This window comes from Coloeus monedula (assembly GCF_965178545.1).
Source record: "Coloeus monedula genome assembly, chromosome: 3".
In the NCBI taxonomy this organism is placed as follows: Eukaryota; Metazoa; Chordata; class Aves; order Passeriformes; family Corvidae; genus Coloeus; species Coloeus monedula.
In genome coordinates this window covers 114,908,071-114,928,927 of record NC_138783.1, presented here as the reverse complement: position 1 = coordinate 114,928,927, position 20,857 = coordinate 114,908,071, and the positions used below count along the sequence as shown (strand labels likewise).

General features: G+C 44.6%; 1 protein-coding gene across 1 annotated transcript; it reads right to left on the bottom strand.

The window, feature by feature from the left end:
- Positions 1 to 428: 428 nt before the first annotated feature.
- WDR4 (WDR4 tRNA N7-guanosine methyltransferase non-catalytic subunit) lies at positions 429 to 20,326 on the bottom strand. Its single transcript, XM_082278823.1, has 11 exons — positions 20,190 to 20,326; positions 18,592 to 18,654; positions 17,731 to 17,877; positions 15,302 to 15,458; positions 14,627 to 14,739; positions 12,509 to 12,569; positions 11,390 to 11,488; positions 6,406 to 6,470; positions 5,559 to 5,742; positions 4,589 to 4,658; positions 429 to 1,556 (listed from the first exon to the last, which is right to left on the bottom strand). The coding sequence occupies exons 1-11, from the start codon at positions 20,312 to 20,314 to the stop codon at positions 1,378 to 1,380; spliced, it is 1,263 nt and encodes a 420-aa protein (XP_082134949.1). The 5' UTR covers positions 20,315 to 20,326; the 3' UTR covers positions 429 to 1,377.
- Between the last annotated feature and the right edge of the window lie 531 nt (positions 20,327 to 20,857).

Here is a 20,857-nt window from a genome sequence, read left to right as displayed (position 1 = left end):
AAGGCCACCATCACCCCACAGGTGCCTCAGTCTCCAAGCCACCACTCCTACCCAATTATCAAAGCACTTCAAGTGGCAGCTTCTCATCCTTTCCTGAGGACCACGAAAAATGCTCATCACTAGTGTTGTACCACTGTACTGACTGTTCCAGGTACAGTCTGGAAGGTTTTCACCCCACACATTCCTTCAGAAGACTGAAATTACAGGGTTTTCCCTCACAGCTTCTGATCAGCATGGGATTTAGGGAAACCACCAGGAAATTTCCCTACCTGTTGTTGAGCTCTATTACTGACACTCAGCATCCTTCACGGGAGAAGGGGAGGGTAGAAGCTGTCAGCAAACCAAGCAGCTGGGCCACACATCTGCATTTGAATGCAAAAATTCTACGTGTCCAGACACTCCAGAGAGAACCACTCACAGTGCACAGGTTAAATCTGAGTACTTTTAATGGGCTGTACAGATTTCCACACCTGGTTTTGTGAAGGACATGATATTCCACATGAACATGATACCATCTGGCAGATGAACACATCTTCTGCCCTGTGATGCAGCAACAAGTGGCCCCATAAGGCTCTTACTGACATCTTCTCAAGAAGATGTGTCTCTTGGATAATTACAGTATGGGAAAGTTCTCCATGAAAAAAGCAGGATGCACTCCAAATTCTGCTCTCACATGATTTTCAGACACAGCAGAATCATATTGTAATGGAAGGAGCTTCCAGTAACACAAAGTTGACTGACACATTTTACTTTTACTTTGCAGTAAACAAAATTAACTTTTGCACTTCTTCCTATAGAAATATCCCATAAGTAAGATATAATGGATTGGAAGCCAGGCAAAATCCCAACCATATGAACGGAAGTTAAAGGATAAAAACAGAGAAGGGAAAGTCTCAGTTAAAACATCTCAAATCCAGCAAGAATTTTTTCCACATTCCCCTCCCCATACCCAGGTACACTTAGTTACATTAACTAACAATCTTTTTAAAAAGTTTAAAAAAAAACCCCAAACAACCCAAACCAAAAGTAATTAAAAATAAAGTTGCATCCACTTTAATCAGTGTGTCTCCACCTGAAGAAGAAAGCCTGAACACAGCAGGCAAAAAGAAAATCCCGTTTCAAGGAAAACACCATCTCCAATATTCATGTAACATGCATCAGAGATTCCCAGGACTGAACTAACACTGTATTCTGCTGGAAAGTTTAGGTATGTTGTAAATGCATTATTTGCTGCAAACATGATATTGTCACATCAGCCTGCCTGAAAACCTGGATAAAATTTTAAACTAGTCCTTTTGCATAATTCATTTCATACATAAAAAGTCCACAGTTGGATCACTTTCTTTCCTCAAGGCAAAGGTCACAAGCTCACAGCAGTCATAGTGATGGCTCTTCAGTCTTCATCTTCTTTGCCTGTCCATTGGAACCACGCTGCAGATCCTGCCTTTTCTTTTTCTGCTGCTGTAACCTCTCCTCCTTCCTCTGCAGGTACTCGTCCATGTTATCAAAGGAGGCCTTGTAGAGGTTGCTGTAGTAGCTCTCTGCACCAACAGAACCTGCAGGTGGGCAAAGCAAGAACACAGGTGTTAATTCCATTAGAGGTCTCATTGATTACTTCCTGGAGTGTCCTTTTAGATGGTGGAATTCCAATTCATTTACTGTGGTCCTATCCACTGTATCAGCCTTCCAAAGTACCTCAAGGGGCTTCAAGAGAGCTGGACAAGGATTTTCACCCAGGCATGTAGTGACAGGACAAGGGGGGATGGCCTTAAGCTGAAGGAGGGCAGATTCAGATTGAAAATTGGGAAAAAATTCTTTACTTTGAGGGTGGTGAGGCCCTGGCACAGGCTGCCCAGAGAGGCTGTGGACTCCCCATCCCTGGAGTGTTCAAGGCCAGGTTGGACAGGGCTCTGAATAACCTGGGATAGTGGAAGGTGTCCCTGGCCATGGCAGGGGGGTGGAATGAGATCATCTTTAATGTCCCTTCCAACCCAAACCACTCTGTGATTAAATATCAACATTTACACTGTGTAAGCCTGATTTGTGTTGGCAAGCAGCTGTTCAGCATTCACCAGCCAGGCACAGCCTCCATTTTTAGGCTAAAAAATTCATACAGAATCAAGCACCTGACATTGAAGCAAAGAGAGGACACAGCTCTCCTCACACAGTGGACACTTGCAGACTTCAGGGCTTCTGGTTTTGAACCACTGGAGTTGTTCCCTGGGACCCAAACACTACAAAGGGAGCTGCCACCTAACTGTGCTTAGCTGGCTTTTCTCCTAAAGTATTAACTTACAAGAAGGCCAAAGGTTTAGACTTCAAATAGTCATGTTCTACAGCACACAGAGATTCCTAAGCATTTGCTCCAATGGCTTTATTACACCTTCTGTGAATTCAGTGTAATATTGCTCACATCCCCTCCAAGGCTGGAGGTTTAGATGAGCTTAGCAGGGAACTAACTGCTATCCAAAAATCCCCAATCAGACTGTTTATGTAGGGAATACAAAATTAGACCAGCTGGCTAAGGCCGTATTTCTAAAAAATTGTTGGAATGGCACTTGACAAAGCCAATTATCTCCCATTCTCCACTTTTCCCACTGAACAAAAATCACAATCTTTAAAGGACAAATGAAGAGAAATCCAGCACCTGCTAAGGTTTGGTTCTGAAGCTAAGTGTGCTACTCCACAGAAACACACATACAGCACCCCCCTGTTTCTTGGTATAAAATGCAGCTTTTCCTTGCTCAGCAAAGCACAGGTTTTTACTTTTAGTGTTGCACTCAGTAAGAGTTTTACTGGCCCTTGGTCCTGGGAGAAATTGGGTGCTGCTGGTTTGAACATCCATGCTACTCTTTCCTTCATCAGTCTGCACTAAATCTTCCTCTTTAATTTTTCTAGGATGAGTTATAGCACAATGTCAAACTGTTCAATGTGTACAGGGGAGAATGGCTTCAAAATGGAAGAGACTAGGTTTAGACTCAGTATTGGAAGAAACTATTGAGAGGGTGGTGAGCTACTAGAGAAGCTGTGGCTGCCCCATCCCTGGAAGTGTCCAAGTCCAGGTTGGACGGGGCTCTGACCAACCTGGACTAGTGGAAGGTGTCTCTGCCCATGACAGGGGGTTGGGATTGGATTGTCTTTAAGGTTCCTTTCAACCCAAACCATTCTAGGGTTCTGTGATACTTCCAGATTGACCATTGAATCTTAAATCCTAAAGAAACCTCAAACAGGTGAGAAAAATCTATAAAAGGACAATATGCAGGGATTAGGACTGGATTCAAACAATGTAATGATCACTTGTTTCACAAAATGTAACTACCTTTGAAGCACTCATTATGCACTGGAATAAGTGCTTATCAAGTGAGCCTCCACTTACTAATTAACAATAATGAACCCTGTCACATGAGCTGTGCTCCCTTCCCAGCTGCAGATGAGCCAGTGACTGCCTTTCACACTCGTTTGTTCCACGGGCTAATTATGCCCAGAACCTCTCCCCCTGCCTGCTCTCTTTACTTCTCTGTGCTCATTTTCACTCAGACCTCATCCTCCTAATTATCCACCTGGCTGTAACTCTCAAGACTGCAACATCTCCATGCAAACATCTCCCTTCCAAAGGAGCACCTGACTTGCAAAGACTGCACCACCTTAATTACAACTTAATGACAGCTACATGTTGAACCACCCAATACCAGATATTAAGGAGACTTTACACCAGACTGAACATTTCTGCAGCTCTCATCTTTACATATGGCCACCATGAATAGACCAGAAGACTGGTGAGAACTGTAACACGTTTTTTTAAGGAAGATTCCCAGTCTCCCAGCAAAGCACAGGAGAGAAATTTCTATTAATGAAGTTTCAATATATAATTCAGATTTTAGCACATGCCACAACTCTTCTCTACCCTGCAGCCACCACTGCTTTAATTTCAGCTTCTAAGTAAAGCTGGGTGTTTTTTAAAATACAAAAAATCCTGGGAACATAGGGTGCTTCTGAACAAGTAAGCCAGGCATTATTTTTCTGACAGAGACTGGGAGTGGGGCAGGAAGCAAGAACAAAATGAGCCAGCCCTGACACTAACCAATGTCATCTGTTGTCCCATCCAGGCTCACACCTTCCAGCCACACCATCTGCCCTGCCAAGGTGGACCCAAGCAGCCCATCTTTACAGCAGAGCTGCTCCTCCCATGGCTGTTCCATCCTGTTTCCACTACATCTGTGACAAAGTCTCACACCCAGGCAGGAGACAAGACAACAAACACCAGTATCTGATACCACAGCAGCAAGACAGACTCCAGCAGCTCTGCCAGAGGGTGTTTGGATACATCCCTGTGATAAGGTGTCTATGGCAAAGTTATAAGGCTGCAATTCAGCTCTAAATACCTACATCATTCTTTGATAACAGTGCCCCAAACATACTTCATTATCTGCACTGACTTCCACACCAGACAGTGTGATGAAACTGAGCAAACAAAGATTGAGTGACTTCAACAGCCAGCTGAACTGACCTGAACTCCAATCTTGTTCCTAAATCTTATGCTTCAGCTGTAAAATCTTCATTCCCATAACCTTTAGGCCAAATTTCTCACCTTCAAATACTGTCCAGTTGTCTTGAATATATTTTGACATCTTCTGTAATCCTCTGTCATCAGTTACAGCCTGGGAAAAGAAGGAATGCTGCATGTCATTTTGGGATTAATAGACAATTTTGTGTTTCACAGCATGCTGAAAAATGCAACAGCTCTCAGAAGAGTGCAGTGAAAGAGAGCAAGTGTAAAACCTCCATGATCTCTCCCAGGCTCTTATTTTCAAGAGCTGTTTTTGAAACCTGGCCTGAGATCTCAAGTTCTGCTAGGAAAGCTTTGCCATTTGAACAAAAAAAGGAATTGATTCCCACTTACTAATCTGTGAGGAAAAGAAATATCCCAGGAAACACGTTAAGGTCAAAGAACATACTCAGAAGTTTCATTTAAAACCACTTCACAACCAGACCATAATTAGCTGGGGACTTACAAGGATAACAGATGAGTTTGCAGTTGTTTAATAGGCAATAAAAGAGAACTTGATAGCACATACCCCAAATTTGATTCCGTGTACTCAGTGAAAATGAAGTAACTCGCTTAAGCTCCCAAAATGCCTTGTCCTGCAAAGGATCCCTCAGAGGCAGGCACAAGGAAAGCTGTGTGGAAAGCATTCCTGAGCAAACCCAAAGGGATTTTGTTGGTTTGTGGTTTGGTTTTTTTTTAAATCATCAAGTGTAGCCCACAGAAAGCTCAGGCAATGGTTTAAAGTACTGAGTGCTAACAAGCACTCTGTTCCTGCTGTGCCAGATGGCAGCTTTAGCTGAGAACAAACAGACTGGTGTTCATAACAACCTCTTGACACCTTTGCATTATACACAGGTGAGAAGAAGAATGAGATGTCTATCTATGGCTTTTATTCCATCTCAAGGCAGAGAGAAAGGTGCCTTTTAGCTTTCATGGAACAGCAAACTCCACTTCTGCTGTGGCCTCAAGACATCACCAAATAACTCAGGATTTTTCAGCATTAAAAAAGTACCTTCCACTGTCCATCACATGCTCTGTACAAAAGAAGAGGTGCTTCCTTGTCTTCCTGCAAAATCCACAGAGCTCCTGTTTCCTCAAATGCAATGTCCCAACCTCTGTGTTTCAGAGAGACTTGCTGTTTGTAAACCAGCTGCTGGGCAGTGGCATTGAGCTGAAAGATGTAGACTGTGGGAATACTTTTGAGAGGAAAAACTTAATTACCATTATTACCAAATCCACCTACAGCCATCACTTGTACAGCAAACTACAGACACCCACTCTAATTCCAAACTGAGCCAAAGCAAAGTGGTTAGAATAAGCACTTCAAATACAGTTTGCTTACATGACCTGAGTCAGAAGCTGTAAATACCCAACATGTCAAATGGCTTTTCAAGCGTTATGTGAAAGAAAAAGCAGTCAGTGCTGCCTTCTCTTTAAAAGAAAGGGTAGTAAAGGGAATTTCATAAGGATTACTAAGGACTTAAAATATGAGGAGTGTTGCATTGTGGCACATTGGCCTACAGGGCTGCACTTGAAGGAATATACAGCTGAGCACCAGCCAAAATCAAACATCCCCTAGCTCTTGTACCTCCCAGCCTCGTGTTTCCTCCACTGAGGGAAAGGCATCACAAACTGCACAAAATTTAACTCAGCCAGGTAACCCTTGTACTCCCCTCTGCACTCAGAACAAGTAGAGGACACAGAGGCTCCCTGTGAGGCCACAGGCATTCCTGGACATCTGGAGACCCACAGTACCAAGTACTGCAGGCTCAGGGAAAGCCAGGACAGCCAGCAGGGAAAGATGCTCTTGCCTTTGCAGGAGCTGTGATGATTTTAGGCATTATTCCATCTATTCTTACCTGTCACACAGAATGGCAACATAACCACCTTGACAGCAGTAGGTTATTCTTGACACGGTGTATTTCTATTAGGAATAGAAAAAAAAGAAACCCCATCCTTCTAAGTTAAGACCATTTATGGGCAGAAAATTCACATTCCACTTCATTAAGAGCCTTTAAAATTTAGCACGTGTCTTAATTTACAGCAAGTTAAGCAAAATAATTACCTTTAAACTGCAGTCAAGTTTATTTTTGTACCAGTTTTGCTGTTCTATGAAGTTTTCCACACTTTTCCCTTCCACACTGTCCAAAGATCAAATGTAAAGGTTTGAGCAAACTACCATTAGCAGACAAACCAACAGACGAAGGAAAATACACCACCTTCAAACATTTTCTCCTGCAATGCTAATGGCAAAAACATTTGACATTAAGCCTGCTCAGGCAGAATATCACTCCAGCAGCTCAGATATTACAAACACAAGCTATTAGCTGCTGTTCTGTTTGTTAAAAAACGAAGATAGTGATGCATAGCTAATATCCCTAATATCCCTGCTGTGCTGCCTCTGTTTCAACCTGTGCCTGGGTGAAGCCATCCTGCTGCACAGAAAATGTGTTCTGAACAACAAGGAAAGACTGCCTGAGGCCATTTCCCTCATTAAAAAAACCCCAACAAAACCAACACAACAACAAAAAAACCCCGCACCACACTCCTAATTTAGAAGTTCAACAGTTTTACCTGGGAGAGAAGCAGCACCTTTGCTGCACAAACCATTCTACTTGAAATATGAAACAACTGATGTGAGGCTCCTGGAGTAGGGAAGAACTTGGGAGGAACAGAGAAACTGCAAAATGATGTCCTGGGGTGCTTTTTCAAAAGTATCTGTTATATAACGTGAAAGGCAAAACTGCAACAGCAAAAGGCTGGTTCTCAAGTGTATTTTATAAGCAGAGACAACACCAACACTGCTGATGACTAAAACCTTCCAAGTAGAGAAGCAGGGAGTTATTTCCTTTAGGGCAGGGAAAATACATCTTTTTGACACTCTGCTGGCAGATTCCTCAAATATTCTTTTTTTTTACCTCCACCTCTTTCTCTAACACAACACTGGTGAGTGGCCAGAACCTCTGGTTCACTAAGTTAGGGTGAATCTGGGAGTAACCAAGGATTTTACCCTTGGAGCTACCAGCTGATGTATAGGCACTGTCAGGGTGCTCGTTTCACAGTTTTGCACTCCATGTAGGAAAGCAAAACAAGCTGTGCAGCTTCCAAAAATTCAAGTCAGCAAGTTTAACACCAGAAGCTATTTTGTCAACAGCACATGATGCAACTACTGAGAGATAAACCTAACTGTGGGAAAGAAAATTAATTCATGGTATAAACAGAGCTGAAAACATTTTTTTTCTCTCCAGCACATGAGAAAAACTGTGTGATACGGTTTCATAGGGGGAAGCAAGAACAGCATGCACACACTTTTCACTCATCTCAAACACCTGTTTGGACAGAAAAGGAGCACTTAATAAAAAACATGACCAAAAGGACTGATATGATTCAGAGTTCCTGAGAACACATGGGACTGATCTCCTGCTACTCTGCAGAAATATGAAGTTATTGGTCCCTATTTAGCACTGGGACTCAGGACCCCTGTTTCATACAGACATAAAAGATGGTTCCAAATACCAGGTAGGGTGAGTAGGCTGAACCACAAAGGTTCTCTGTAGCAGGATGGAGCTGCTTACACCACAGCTTTGGAGTAGAACTGACAGCTCCTATTTCCTGTAAGCCACAAGTGGGTTCTTCAGACACTTAAAGGAACAAGCCAAGATATATACATATACATTAAAAAAGCTGAAACCTGTGCTATTGATTTCTAATAACAAAGCTCTGCCTCTCTGCCTGTTGCCTGACAAACATGCAGGGAAGTGCCCACCTACACAGCCAAGTGCTTTGTTAGAGAGAGACAAAGGGTTCTGTGAACTTGAATTAGACAGCAGCTCTCCCCCAACCTCACTGGAGGAGGGAGGAGCAGGTTGTTTTGATTTGAACCAAGTTTTAGTCACATCTGGAAAGAGAAAGAAAAATGCATCTTCTTTCCAAGTTCTTTCTTTTCCATGTGTGGGTAAGTTAAAAAAATCAGCAAAATGAATGTAAGACCCCCAGCAGTTTCTTGGTCAAGGACAAGGCTATGAAATCAGTTAAGGAAGAGCTACAAGAACATTCTGTGATAAACAGATGTTCACTTGATACTCTCTGAACTTAAGTCGGTGTTTATACAACACTGTTATCAGCCTGCCAACACCTTAAAATTAACTTTTTATGTCATCTGTGAGAAGAGGTGACCCTATAAAAAATTAATGTACTGGTGCATTGGGGTAGAGTTGTGCAATTCATGTTCTGGACTTTAAACAAGCTTCTGCTGTCAAGAAGATCAGATGAGGTGAAAGCTCTGAAGCAGGAAAATATTTATGTAGCACTATGGAATTAGAGAATTACTCCCATTCTAGTGGGAAAGTGAACTGAGAATCTGCAAGCCATCAGCTGAAACCAATGCTACACTGCTCAAAACACTCCTACAGTCCCCAAACAGACACATATTCATCATCTGCCAAGCAAAATAAGCCCACATTTTTGTGCTCACATGACCCACCATTACTGATGATTCCATCCTCATTGTGCTTCAAGCTGTGTTTCAAGCTCCAGTGCATTCACATTGGTTATCAATGGTAAAAATTAAATATAACAATAGGAAAAAAAAAAAAAAAGAAAAAGCACTTTTATCCCTATCTGACCCTTGGCTGCAGAGTCATTTGCAGACACTCTGATTGTCACAAATGTCACTCTGGGTTGTGGAGATGATCTGTGACACACCTGGATGCACAACATGACTAAACACGTCACCAGACGTCACCTCTGGCATTTCTAGCACTGAGATGCCAGCAGAACAAAAGTCTCCTTTTCCCTGCAGAACACCTGTGAGAGTGAGCAGTATCCAGCATTTCACAGATTCAAGGAACAGGCCACCTTGTGGCTTCCAACACCACCACATGTGGCACTGGATGGAAGAACTGCAAAGCACTGCAGGAATAAGGTTTATGATTTAATGGCTGTGTTCTATTTATTAACCCACAGCTTGTGGGCTTTCCCTTTCTGTCTTTGCTTACTCACACTGAGGAAAAGAAGCTAAATGGAGACTCCTCAAGCAAAGGGCATCTCCAGTTTCTCCTGAGACTACATCAATATGAAGAGTATCCTATGGAAGGGATTTTATTAGGAGACAAGGCAAGTATTACTAAACTACATTCAAAAACATTCTAACAGAGTTGGAGATGTTTTCTTAGATCAGTTCCTACCTGCAGCAACAAGTTTTTTGACATTTTCTAGTTTATCCAATGCTACATTCAAGGTTCATTATATAGTTTAATACTATTTTTTGATAAACTTCTTTGTAATCAGTGGAATTAGGATTCAGTTACAGACCAAGCACTGCTAATTTACACACAAGCCCTCTTACTAATGCTAAGCCAGTCTAAGCAACAAGCAGCATTTTTAACATTAATCACAGAATCCCCACTTCAGTTAGTTGTTTACTTGTCCTCAGTGATCCTCTAAATCTAGAAGGCAAATTATTTTAGAATAAACCCATTACTCCCTCTAAAACAAATGCTCAAATCCTGCTGTACCCAGAATATCAGAGGATATCAGTTAGATGGGTTTGTGACTTAATTTTGTGCCTCCTGTTTTTCAGTTGTCAAAAACCCCACGAATAGCTTCTGACAGGTGTCTGGCTCAGGTGCGCTTTCAAGAAGACTTCCAAGTTCAAGGAGCAGGTTAAATTGTCCATATGGATATTACCCTGAATTCCTGCAAACAGGAACTCTAGGCCAACCCAAGATTTCCAGTGTCTAAACTGGAAGCCTGTGATTAAAGTGGCTCCCCAAATGTGGGGAGGTGAAGCAAAGCACACTTCCACTATCAAAACCACAACACAAAGGAGGGAAGGCAGAAGTTTTCAATTCAATTTCTGCCTGGATAAGGATTCCACAGTGGCTTTGCCTCAAGAGCCATGCATGGCTTCCCAGTCACCTGACAACTGGGAGGCAGCTGTGGCCTGCAGGGAAAGAAGTGTTTTTAGAGAGTCACATGAAAAAATCACACGCAGCAGGATGGGTGGTGAGGTGAACTCAAGTAACCCAGCAGATGAGTAGGTGGTTTAATTCCATGCACACAGCAGGGACAAGGACAGTGCTATTTCAAGTGCTATTTCACTGCTAATTGGTCTTATGTCACATTAAATGACAAGGAAAAAACAAAACCAGAGACCAAGCACTACCAGAACGACTGCTCACATCAGGTGAGCATCTCAGATCACAGGAGCACCCCGAACTTGTGTGTGTGAGACCACTGATGTACAGGCTGGAAGTTCAGGAGAGCTCCTGCGGTGTTCAGTTTTCATGTAGGACTCGCACATTTTAATTTTGGACACTGTCCAGCTGCAAAAGAACCTAAAATAACAAGCCCAGCATTCTGACTCCACAGGGCAGCACTGCAGGTCACTGGTTAAAAATATTACACAGCTTCTTTTTGCTCAGAAAAATTGCAACTTTAACACTTGAAATTCTGAGCATTTTAAAAAATGCGTGAATGTTTAGATCTTCCCAGTGTCACAGGATGTCTTCTGCCTAAGAAACAACACCACCCGTGTTTTTGGAAAAAAAAATTCAAGTGAAGGCTTTGTCCACTGTGCAGAACTTGAATTTGTGAAGAATTAGAACCAGCTTCTTTTGGTCACTGCTTGGCACATTTTAGAAGTTCACACAAAACACACGACTGGATTTCAGGGACTGTCTTCCTTTCCCAAAATCCCAGACTACTGTAACAGTTTTTAGGTCTCACATGAATTCTAAACCCACTGACAGAAAGGAAGCACTTCTAACAAAATGCAACCAACACATTTGGCAGTGTCAAGGATCAGGAGCACAGCAAAAGCACCGGCACACATGGACGTACCTGGTCTGGTTTGGTTGCCTCAGGCCCACAGATGGTACTTAGCTGACAGCAGTGCATTTCTTCTCCACTTTTATACTCCCAAAGTCTCAGGGTGGAGTCCTGGACAGATGGAAGTGGAAACAAGTCTATTACTACCAGCACTCAGGCAAAGAGAGGCCACTCCTGGCCTTCAGCTAAACCCTGTTTCCCTGAAGAGCTCCTCACAGAAGCTGCTAAATAGTCATTTAGTTAAGACCTCAAAGTGCAGATAAAGCATTTTAATTAACATAATTTCCCCCTGCATTCTAAATTATTCAATCATGCTAATTTTAATTCTCCTTTTGAAGTGGAAATTGGGTAGCTGGAGGAGGGCATTTCAAGCCTGTCTCCAATAGCACAGTCATGCATGTGCTCAGCATTCTAATGGCAATTCTTTCAGCCTGCCCTTCTCTGCCCCCTGCTCTTGTTATCACCCAAATTCTCATTTGATTTAGCAACCTCCTGAAGAGAGGCTAAACACCCCTCTGGAAAAACAAAGCCATCCAAGAACATTTGCTAACACTGAAATACAGCCATGTGCAGCACTAGAGCTGCTTAAATAATTAGAGGGACAAGAGCCCTAGGGAAGCAAGAGCAACAGCTGAAACCAAATGCCAGGAGTTACTGTGATTTACACTGTTTGTTTCCTGTGCAGTCTTGGTAGTCTGGGGAACAAAGAATATTGTTTCCCTTCTTTTAGGCCAACTCCATCTCTGTACAGGTGTGGCATGGCAGCAGGATGCCATCAGTTCAAGAAAAGGACTGGGGAGGGAAGGGAGGGAATACTCATTTCTTCAGTTCTCATCCAAGCAGACAACATCTGTGCTCCAAGGAAAGAGTTAATGATAATTTCACCATCCCCAAAGATGGCTTTTACTATCAGCACAGTAAAAGGTTTTTATGTGACCCAACAATAGAATGGCTGAACACTGAAAAGAAAGCAGAGAGAAAGAGGGAAGGAGGAGGAGGGAGGCCATCCTGTAAACCATGAGATTATTCCTAGTATCCCAAGGAAATTGGCCAAAATACTAGAAAAAATAATAATAAAAGACCCCAAACATACAAAAAACAACGCTTTTTTTAAGAAATTGCAATACATACCCCAGAAGCTGACAACAGCAAGTCAGGACAGTTGGGTATAACAAGTATTTTGCTTACAAACCTAAAGGAAGAGCAGTCAAAAATTGAACTCTCTTGTTTGACACCCTGGTCTTTAAATACACAGTAAGAGAAAACAGCAGTTTTAAAAGAGAACCTTAGAATAAACAAACAGATTTTCCACATCAAGATAATTAGGAGGAAGCAAAAAAATGTCATCAGTACTTAGCAAAGATGCACTACACAAACTACTGACTTTCTACTTAATGAAGAACTACATTTCCCCATCTGCACTCAGGTAATTCTACTGACTTCCTCCCAACAGAGAACATTGTCATTTAGATCAAAAAGTGCCAGTGGAGACAGATTTACTCAGGTAGCATGTTCCCCTTTCTCAGTTCATGATGCACATTAAAAACATGAATCAACAGATCCTTTAAAATGCAACAGTGATGGCTCAGCCTCCAGAGTGCCACATCTCTCCAGCCACAGTTGGAGATCATTTAAAAGCAATCTTTACAGAATTTTAATGTGGCAGTTTACCAGTGCCTACATTCAGCCAAAAGTTCTGTTTTCCAGAAGTTGGTGATATTGTTTTGTCATTGGTGAGTAACGAGGACCTGAACTTCTGGGGATCATTATTATCTCAGAGCTCACTAAGCTAAAATACAGTGACCTGAGCAGAACATGACCTGAATGGGACACTCTGGTCTTTGGAAACAGGCATAACTTTAAAGCCATAGACTGAAAAAATAAAAGGAAGATATTTGGTCACTGTAATACAAACTTCCAGGACAAAGCAGGCACAATAGATCCAGAAAGAATCACCATGAGCCCCAATGCAAGAAGAAAATCCATGACTGTGAAACAAGACAATTACTGCTTTATGTAACCCTTTTTTATTCATTTCTAACTTAAATATTGAATTTTTGAATATATTCCAATTAAGTTACACTGCTTTTCACTCTGCAACTATTAACAAACACCTTGGCTATTTCCAGGGATGAGGCATCCACAACTTCACTGGGCAACCTGTGCCATTGCCTCACACCTTCACAGTAAAGAATTTTTTCCTAATACCTAATCTAAACCTACTCTCTGTCAGTTCAAAGCCATTCCCCCTTGTCCTGTCACTCCACACTCTTGTAAATAGTCTCTCTCCATCCTTCTTGGAGGTTCCCTTCCTTGAATACATTTCATATTGCAGTCTCCAGCACACTGCAATCTGGTGCCCAAGCAGGAGTGCTCTATCCATCCTGCTCATATAGCCAGGTTTTTTTGTATTACCACAGAACCTCCAAGTCTGAGTTCCACATGGAGATGATGTTAATTTAATTAGCATATGTTCAAATCTCAAAAGACAGTTCCTAAGACTTCCCTTCTTAAGACTAAGGTAGGTTCCATCCTGAGCTAACAATTTCTGGAGCCTCTTGTGACCAGCATTTGGAGGGAGATGATTCTGCTCCTCTGCTCTGGTGAGAACACTCCCAGACGAGTGCTGTGTCCAGCTCTGGAGTCCTGCATACAAGAAGGACATGGGCCTGTTGAAGCAGGTCCAGAGGAGGCCACAAACACAAGCAGAGGGCAGGAGCACCTCTGCTGTGAGGAAAGGCTGAAAGAATTGGGAGTTGTTCAGCCTGGAGAAGAGAAGGCTCTGGGGAGAACTTATTGCAGCCTTCCAGTACCTAAACAGGTCTTATAAAAGAGATGGGAGACATGTATTTTTTTTAGGAGGGCCTGTTGCAACAGGACAAAGGATAATGGCTTTAAACTAAGCGTAGACTCAGACTAGATACAAGGAAGAAATTTTTTTACAATGAGGTTGGTGAAACACAGGCTGACCAGAGAGGTGGTAGAGCCCAATCCCTGGAAACATTCAAGGCCAGCTTGGACAGAGCTCTGAGCAACTTGCCCTTATTGAAGATGTCCCTGCTCAGGGCAGGAAGCTGCACTGGATGACTTTTAAAGGTCTCTTTCCACCCAGACCATTCCAGGATTCTATTACAGACCAAGCTGTTGTTTAAGGTGATTTGAGGAGATGATTTCACGCACTCAGAGTAGAGGAAGGTGGCTGTGCAGGGAATGGCTGCACACAATGGCTCTGGCACACAAGGCACTCACTCTCTGTGTCCCATGCAGTAGGATACAATACTATAGGGAGCCTTTGTCAAGCTGACTCTGATCTTCTCATCTCTGTCTGCAGTTAGGATATACCGGTCATCGGGACTCAGGGCCTGTTGGGAAGGGGAGAGTTTTAGTGCCCAGCAGTTCAAGGCTTGAAATTCTTAACTAGGAAAATAAAAAAGAACAGCAGTAAACCACCTGTATCTCCTCACCCTGAAAGGCAGGTACAAACACTAAGCCACTCTTTTCCAGTAACAATGGAAGTGTAAAATCTTTGTGACAATAACTTTCTCACTCGCTAAGACAAGCAACACTGACTTCCAGGTCCAGTGAAAGCCACTGACCCTCAACAGTACAGGTGGAAGAGCCCCTGCATCTTAAAAAGAAGCTTATCACATTGAAGAGCTCAACTGACACGGCAGACTGGCTGAACACCCACTCTGTCACCAAGACTTCTGAGACTGTAACATGAAGACTTTTTCAACATTTGTAAGCTTGTTTCCTTACCAAACTCTGCCAACACAAACTCAGTAAGAAAACATCTAGAGCACATTTCATTTATATAATTAAAAAAACCCCTAACAAACCACAAGTGTGGGACAAGAGCAACAATGAAAGACCCAAGCACAAGCAGGAATGCAGGTTTGTAAATACATGGAGGCAGACACTTACCACATCCAATAGCAGAGAGACATGACCCAGCTCAAGTTTTCCATCTGCTTGAGGTTCTGTTATTGAGTAAGAATAGACATCACCAGACTTGTCTGCAACAAAAACCTTATCCTCTGCAGCTGTGATAACCAGGGATGTGCATCTCCTGGTCACAAACCTGAAAGACAAATGGCACAGCTTGAACTGCTCTGGATGGCAGCTTCAGCAAGTCCAGAAGTTAAACAGACCAAGAGGCCGGGCAAACAGTTCTCAGATGCAACATTACTGAAACAGCAGCGATGATGAGAGTAACATTACAGGGCTGGAACAGCACTTTTGAGTCTAGTAAATGAGTGAATTATGCAACAGCAAACACCTGGGGTGGGGAGAGGAACAGGAGACCATTAAAAGCTGCATGACTGCAATTTGCTTGGTACTTTCTCAACTGAGCACCTCACCCAGGCAGCATGCCAGCACTCTAATGAAGGCTGGTAGACTTCCTTGCACTCTACATAATAAAAATATGAGTTAAACACGCAAAAAAGACAAGGTAGGATTTGTCCTAATAGGAGTCCTTCACAGCAACACTTTGAAACACTGCGTATGAACTACTCCTCCAGCTGTCACTCTGTACTGTAAAGGGAAGCCCTTCCTGGTGAGCTTTGGAACTCTTTTCATATCCCAAGTTACAGAGACAAAGGCTCCAGGTTCCTTGTCCAGACAAAGCTCTGAACTTGATGAGTTTCCCTCATCATCTGCCATCAGCTCAAAGTTCCAGCTGCCAGTGTAGCAGGTACCAGCTTTCTTTCAACTACCCAGATAAACATAAGGACCACATATGCCAGAAAACATGTCCTCTGTGTTAGCACAGGACTGTGGGCACCAAGGATCATAGGGAATGGATATTTATATTCACCTACTCTGAAATTCAGTGGCCATCTGGAGGCAAGAGGACAATACACTGTGCTTCAGGTAGGAAGACAGAAATTCTTACACTTCTCAGTGGCTGTTTAAAGGAACACCACAACAAGATCACAGGCAACATAGTACCAAAAAAGGTTACTTTGCCAACCAGAAAGTCTTGCTCTGAGTTCACTGTACCACCACCTGTGATCTTGAGCACAAAGATTCAAAAGATCTTGAGGACAGAGATTCCCCTTTGTCTGACACGAGCTGACTACAAAGGCCAGCACTGTGTGAGACCTTTATATACGTTGCCACAAAACACCAACGCAAGCCACAAAGCTCAACTTTGGCACTGTTATCCACGCAAAGAGCCTTTTACCTGTATTCCCAGTTTCCCAACATGAGGTAATGACATTCCCAAAAAATCCAGCTGTGGTCCTAGTTAAACTTTCAGCAGAAACTAAAACACCAATGATCCAGTGGCATGTTACAGGCAAGACACAAAAGGCAGGGCAGCAGGGAAGGCAGGACACAGAATGAACAGAAATTTGGCATTTCTGGTTTTGTCCTAGAACATCCTGAGTTGGAAGGGACCCACAAGGATCACTAAGCCCAACTCCTGGCCCTGCACAGGACACCCCAACAATCCCACCCTGTGCCTAAGAGCGTTGTCCAAACACTTCTTGAGCTCTGGCAGCCTTGGGGCTGTAACCACTTCCCTGGGGAGCCTCTTCAGTGCCTGACCACTCTCTGGGGGAAGAACCTTTTCCTGATATCAAACCTAAACCTTCCCTGGCACATCTTCATGCCCTGACCACTTCCTCACTACAACACTGTTTAACGCCAAAGGTCCATCTTGTACCCTACACACAGAGCCAAGCACAGAGACTTGATTTTGTTTTGCAGCCAGGGTCTCAGATTTGTCAGAGATCACCAGAGATGTCACATGCTCAGGTACTTTCCCAAGAAGTCCTTCATGGTCCTGGTTTTTCTACAGAGAATTGTCACAAGCAGCAGCAGAAAACTTGGAACTGGGGGACCTCTGGTGGACAGCTACAGGCTGTTTCCTCAAGAGGAATGTACTGAAGAAAAGCAGCTGCAGCATCTCGAAAGATGTACTTTTGTAGAAGTTCACAAACTCCCCAAAACACCTTCTCTTCCAAATCAGAAGGAACAAAGAATGCACTCACTGAGCTGCTCAGCATCATTCTTACAGGCCCAACGCCAGTCTTCACCAGGAGTGGGTAAAGTTTTAGTTCTTAAAGACACAAACGCTGGGTTTGGTATAAGGAAAGAGATTATCCTTCCTTGGCCAGTGATATAAACATCTGCACTCCCATTCTTGGTATGGGGAAGACCACACATCAATTCTTGACAAATACTCTGAATTCCCAAAAACATTAAATTTGTTTGAGCGAGGGAATTTAAAAAAAACCCACGAAGCTAAGCAATAACAAATATGAACATTTCAAACACTCCCATTTTAGAACTCTAAATCCATCAGCCATAACTCCATAACAACATGCACCATCCTGCTACCTTACCTGACACTAACACATTCCCAGGAAGGCTTTGTATGGAACAGAATCAGGCGTTTGTTGTCATCTGTCAAGGCAAAGTAATCTCCTGATGGGGAGAAGGCAAAAGCCAGGATGTCATCACTTCCTTTATCTGTCCCTTTTCCATCCTGCCTAATAGAGAGAAGGGGAACAACAGTTCACAACCTGATAGCTACGAAAATCCTTGAGGAGGTTGTTCCCAAACTACCAGGAGCACAAGGAACAAAGTAAAACTTGAAACACCTTTATTTCTGCTTAAAATGTTGAGCCAACACGGACATTAATGCAAAGAAATAAGCCAAGACAAAGGAAACTGATTTAAGGCCTAAGCCTGCATCACAACCTGTTTAGAAAACAAAAATTTGAGCTAGCACATCTAGATATATATTTGGGGGAAAACAGTAAAATGTTTCCTGTTTGGCTACAAGTAAAACAATGTCCAATTGTTAGATTTAAACTAAGAAAAATACTTTTTTGTGGGTGTGTTTTGAACTCTCATGACTCAGAGAACAGATCTGGAGAACTTGTGTAACTGTTTTGTGGTTTTTTTTCAGCCTTAGATATCTAACAAAAAACACAGGACATTTCCATAAATGTCTTGACTGACAAGAGAGAGAACTGTTGATTTTGCCACTTGTGTTTCTCTAAGAAAAAGGTGCACAGTGGAATGAAACCTTGGATGAAATAGAAACAAAAAAATAGATATATATATATATATATCCATCAGAGTTAGCAAAACCAACCCTTCACCTGCTCAGGGAGTTAGCCTGTAGCTTTCTTTTACTGCCTTCACTGCCACACAGGCTCAGGAGATGCACCCTCCGCAAAAAGAGCAGATTTTCTCACCCTTTCTCTCCTAAGGGCTGCTTCTCCGTGCTGCTGCAGTCGTACACAAAGAGACTCTCATCACTGCAAGGAAAAAATAAGCCTGGAATTACTGGGACTAGAATAACCAGGAGGTTCACTATGAGGAGAGGCAACTATTTTGTAACATGCTCTTATTTCAAAGTTATTTGCACAACTGCCCCCATCTTGAGGAGACACCTCTGCCCAAGTGGGCTCCCAAAGTGCTACAGAGGCAGCAGAAATTTGCAATTTTGGACAGTATGCACATGTCAAAAAGGAAATCCTCCTCTGCTGGTGAAGTAACGCTGCACTTTGCATATATTTTACTTCTGTCAGACTCAACAGAGCTGTCAGTAGCATTTACTCAGTCACAGAATCACAGGATGGGTCAGATTGAAAGGGCCCACAGTGGGTCATCTGCTCCCACCTCCCTGCTCCAGCAGGGCCATCCCACAGCACATGGCACAGGATTGTGTCCAGACAGTTCTGGAACATCTCCAGAGAGGGAGACTCCACACCCTCTCTGGGCCATCTGTCCCAGTGCTCAGTCACTGCTGAGGAAAGAAATTCTTCCTCATGTTCAGGTGGAACTTCCTGACCGTCAGTTTCTGCCCCTTGACTCCTGTCCCATTGCTGGGCACCACCAAGCAGAGCCTGGTCCATCCTCTGACACCTCCCTTCAGATACTACATGGAATCTCGGAATCATTCGGGTTGGAGTGACCTCTGGTGACCATCCAGTCCATCCCCCTGCCAAGGCAGGGTCACCTGGAACAGTGACACAGGAACACGTCCAGGTGGGTCTGGAATATCTCCAGAGAGGGAGACTCCATGAGCTTCCCGGGCAGCTGTTCCAGTGCTCTGCCACCCTACATGTAAAGTTCCTCCTGATGTTGAGGTGGAACTTCTTGTGTTTTATTTTACAGCCATTGCTCCCCATCCTGTCACTGGGCACCACTGAAAAGAGTCGGGCACCATCCTCTTGGCCCCTGTCTTACAGATACCTTTATGTACCTTCCTTACAGACATAAAATAGACTGTCATCATGCCTGTATATACATATGTATGCATGTATATATAAAACAACACAATATATATTGTAATTTATAATACACCTATGCATAATTTTTGTACATATTATACATATACATGCTATATATGTGCTATACCTACATATGTTACATATGCGTGTTACATATAGATACATACTCTTTATATAGGTACACATATATGTCATCTATACGTTATGTACATATATACGCATGTGTAACAGACATACATATATATAATCTCTATGTTATATACAGTTGTTCACACAGCAGTGACCTCCAACTGGGGGAGCACAACCATGACAGAAAACCACCAAGCCTGGAAAGTTTTAAAGTGATGTTTCGGTAAGAGAAAACGCTGACAAGGAGCACGGAACGGCACGAACCGCAGCAGGGCCAGCGGCTCCTGCACCGCCCCAGCATCTCCCGGCCCTGCCAGCGGGGCCACACACGGGGGGCCCTCAGGGGGCACCGGGCGGCCTCCGCCGCTCTGCCCCCCCAGGCCCCACCGCACCCCGCAGAGCCCCGGCCCCACACGCCCCGCACTGACCCGTCCTGCCCGGGCCGCGCCGCCAGCAGCCGCCCCCCGCCGCTCGCCACCGCCATGGCCCCGCGCAGCACCAGCGCCGGCCGGGCCCCGGGGCTGCGCCCGCCGCCATCGCCGCCCGCCGCCATCGCCGCCCGCCATGCGCCCGCGCCGCCACGTGCGGTGCTGCGTCACCGCCCCGCGCCGGCTCCGCGCCGGCACCGCCCCGCGCCGGCTCCGCGCCGGCACCGCCCCGCGCCGGCACCGCCCCGCGCTGATACCGACACCGACACCGACACCGACACCGCCCCGCGCCGACACCGCCCCGCGCCGGCACCGACACCGCCCCGCGCCGGCACCGCCCCGCGCCGGCTCCGCGCTGATACCGCCCCGCGCTGACACCGACACCGCCCCGCGCCGGCTCCGCGCCGGCACCGCCCCGCGCTGACACCGCCCCGCGCTGACACCGCCCCACGCTGACACCGCCCCGCGCCGGCTCCGCGCTGACACCGCCCCGCGCCGACACCGCCCCGCGCCGACACCGCCCCGCGCCGACACCGCCCCGCGCCGATACCGCCCCGCGCTGACACCGCCCCGCGCTGACACCGCCCCGCGCTGACACCGACACCGCCCCGCGCCGACACCGCCCCGCGCTGACACCGCCCCGCGCTGACACCGCCCACCGGGGGCGC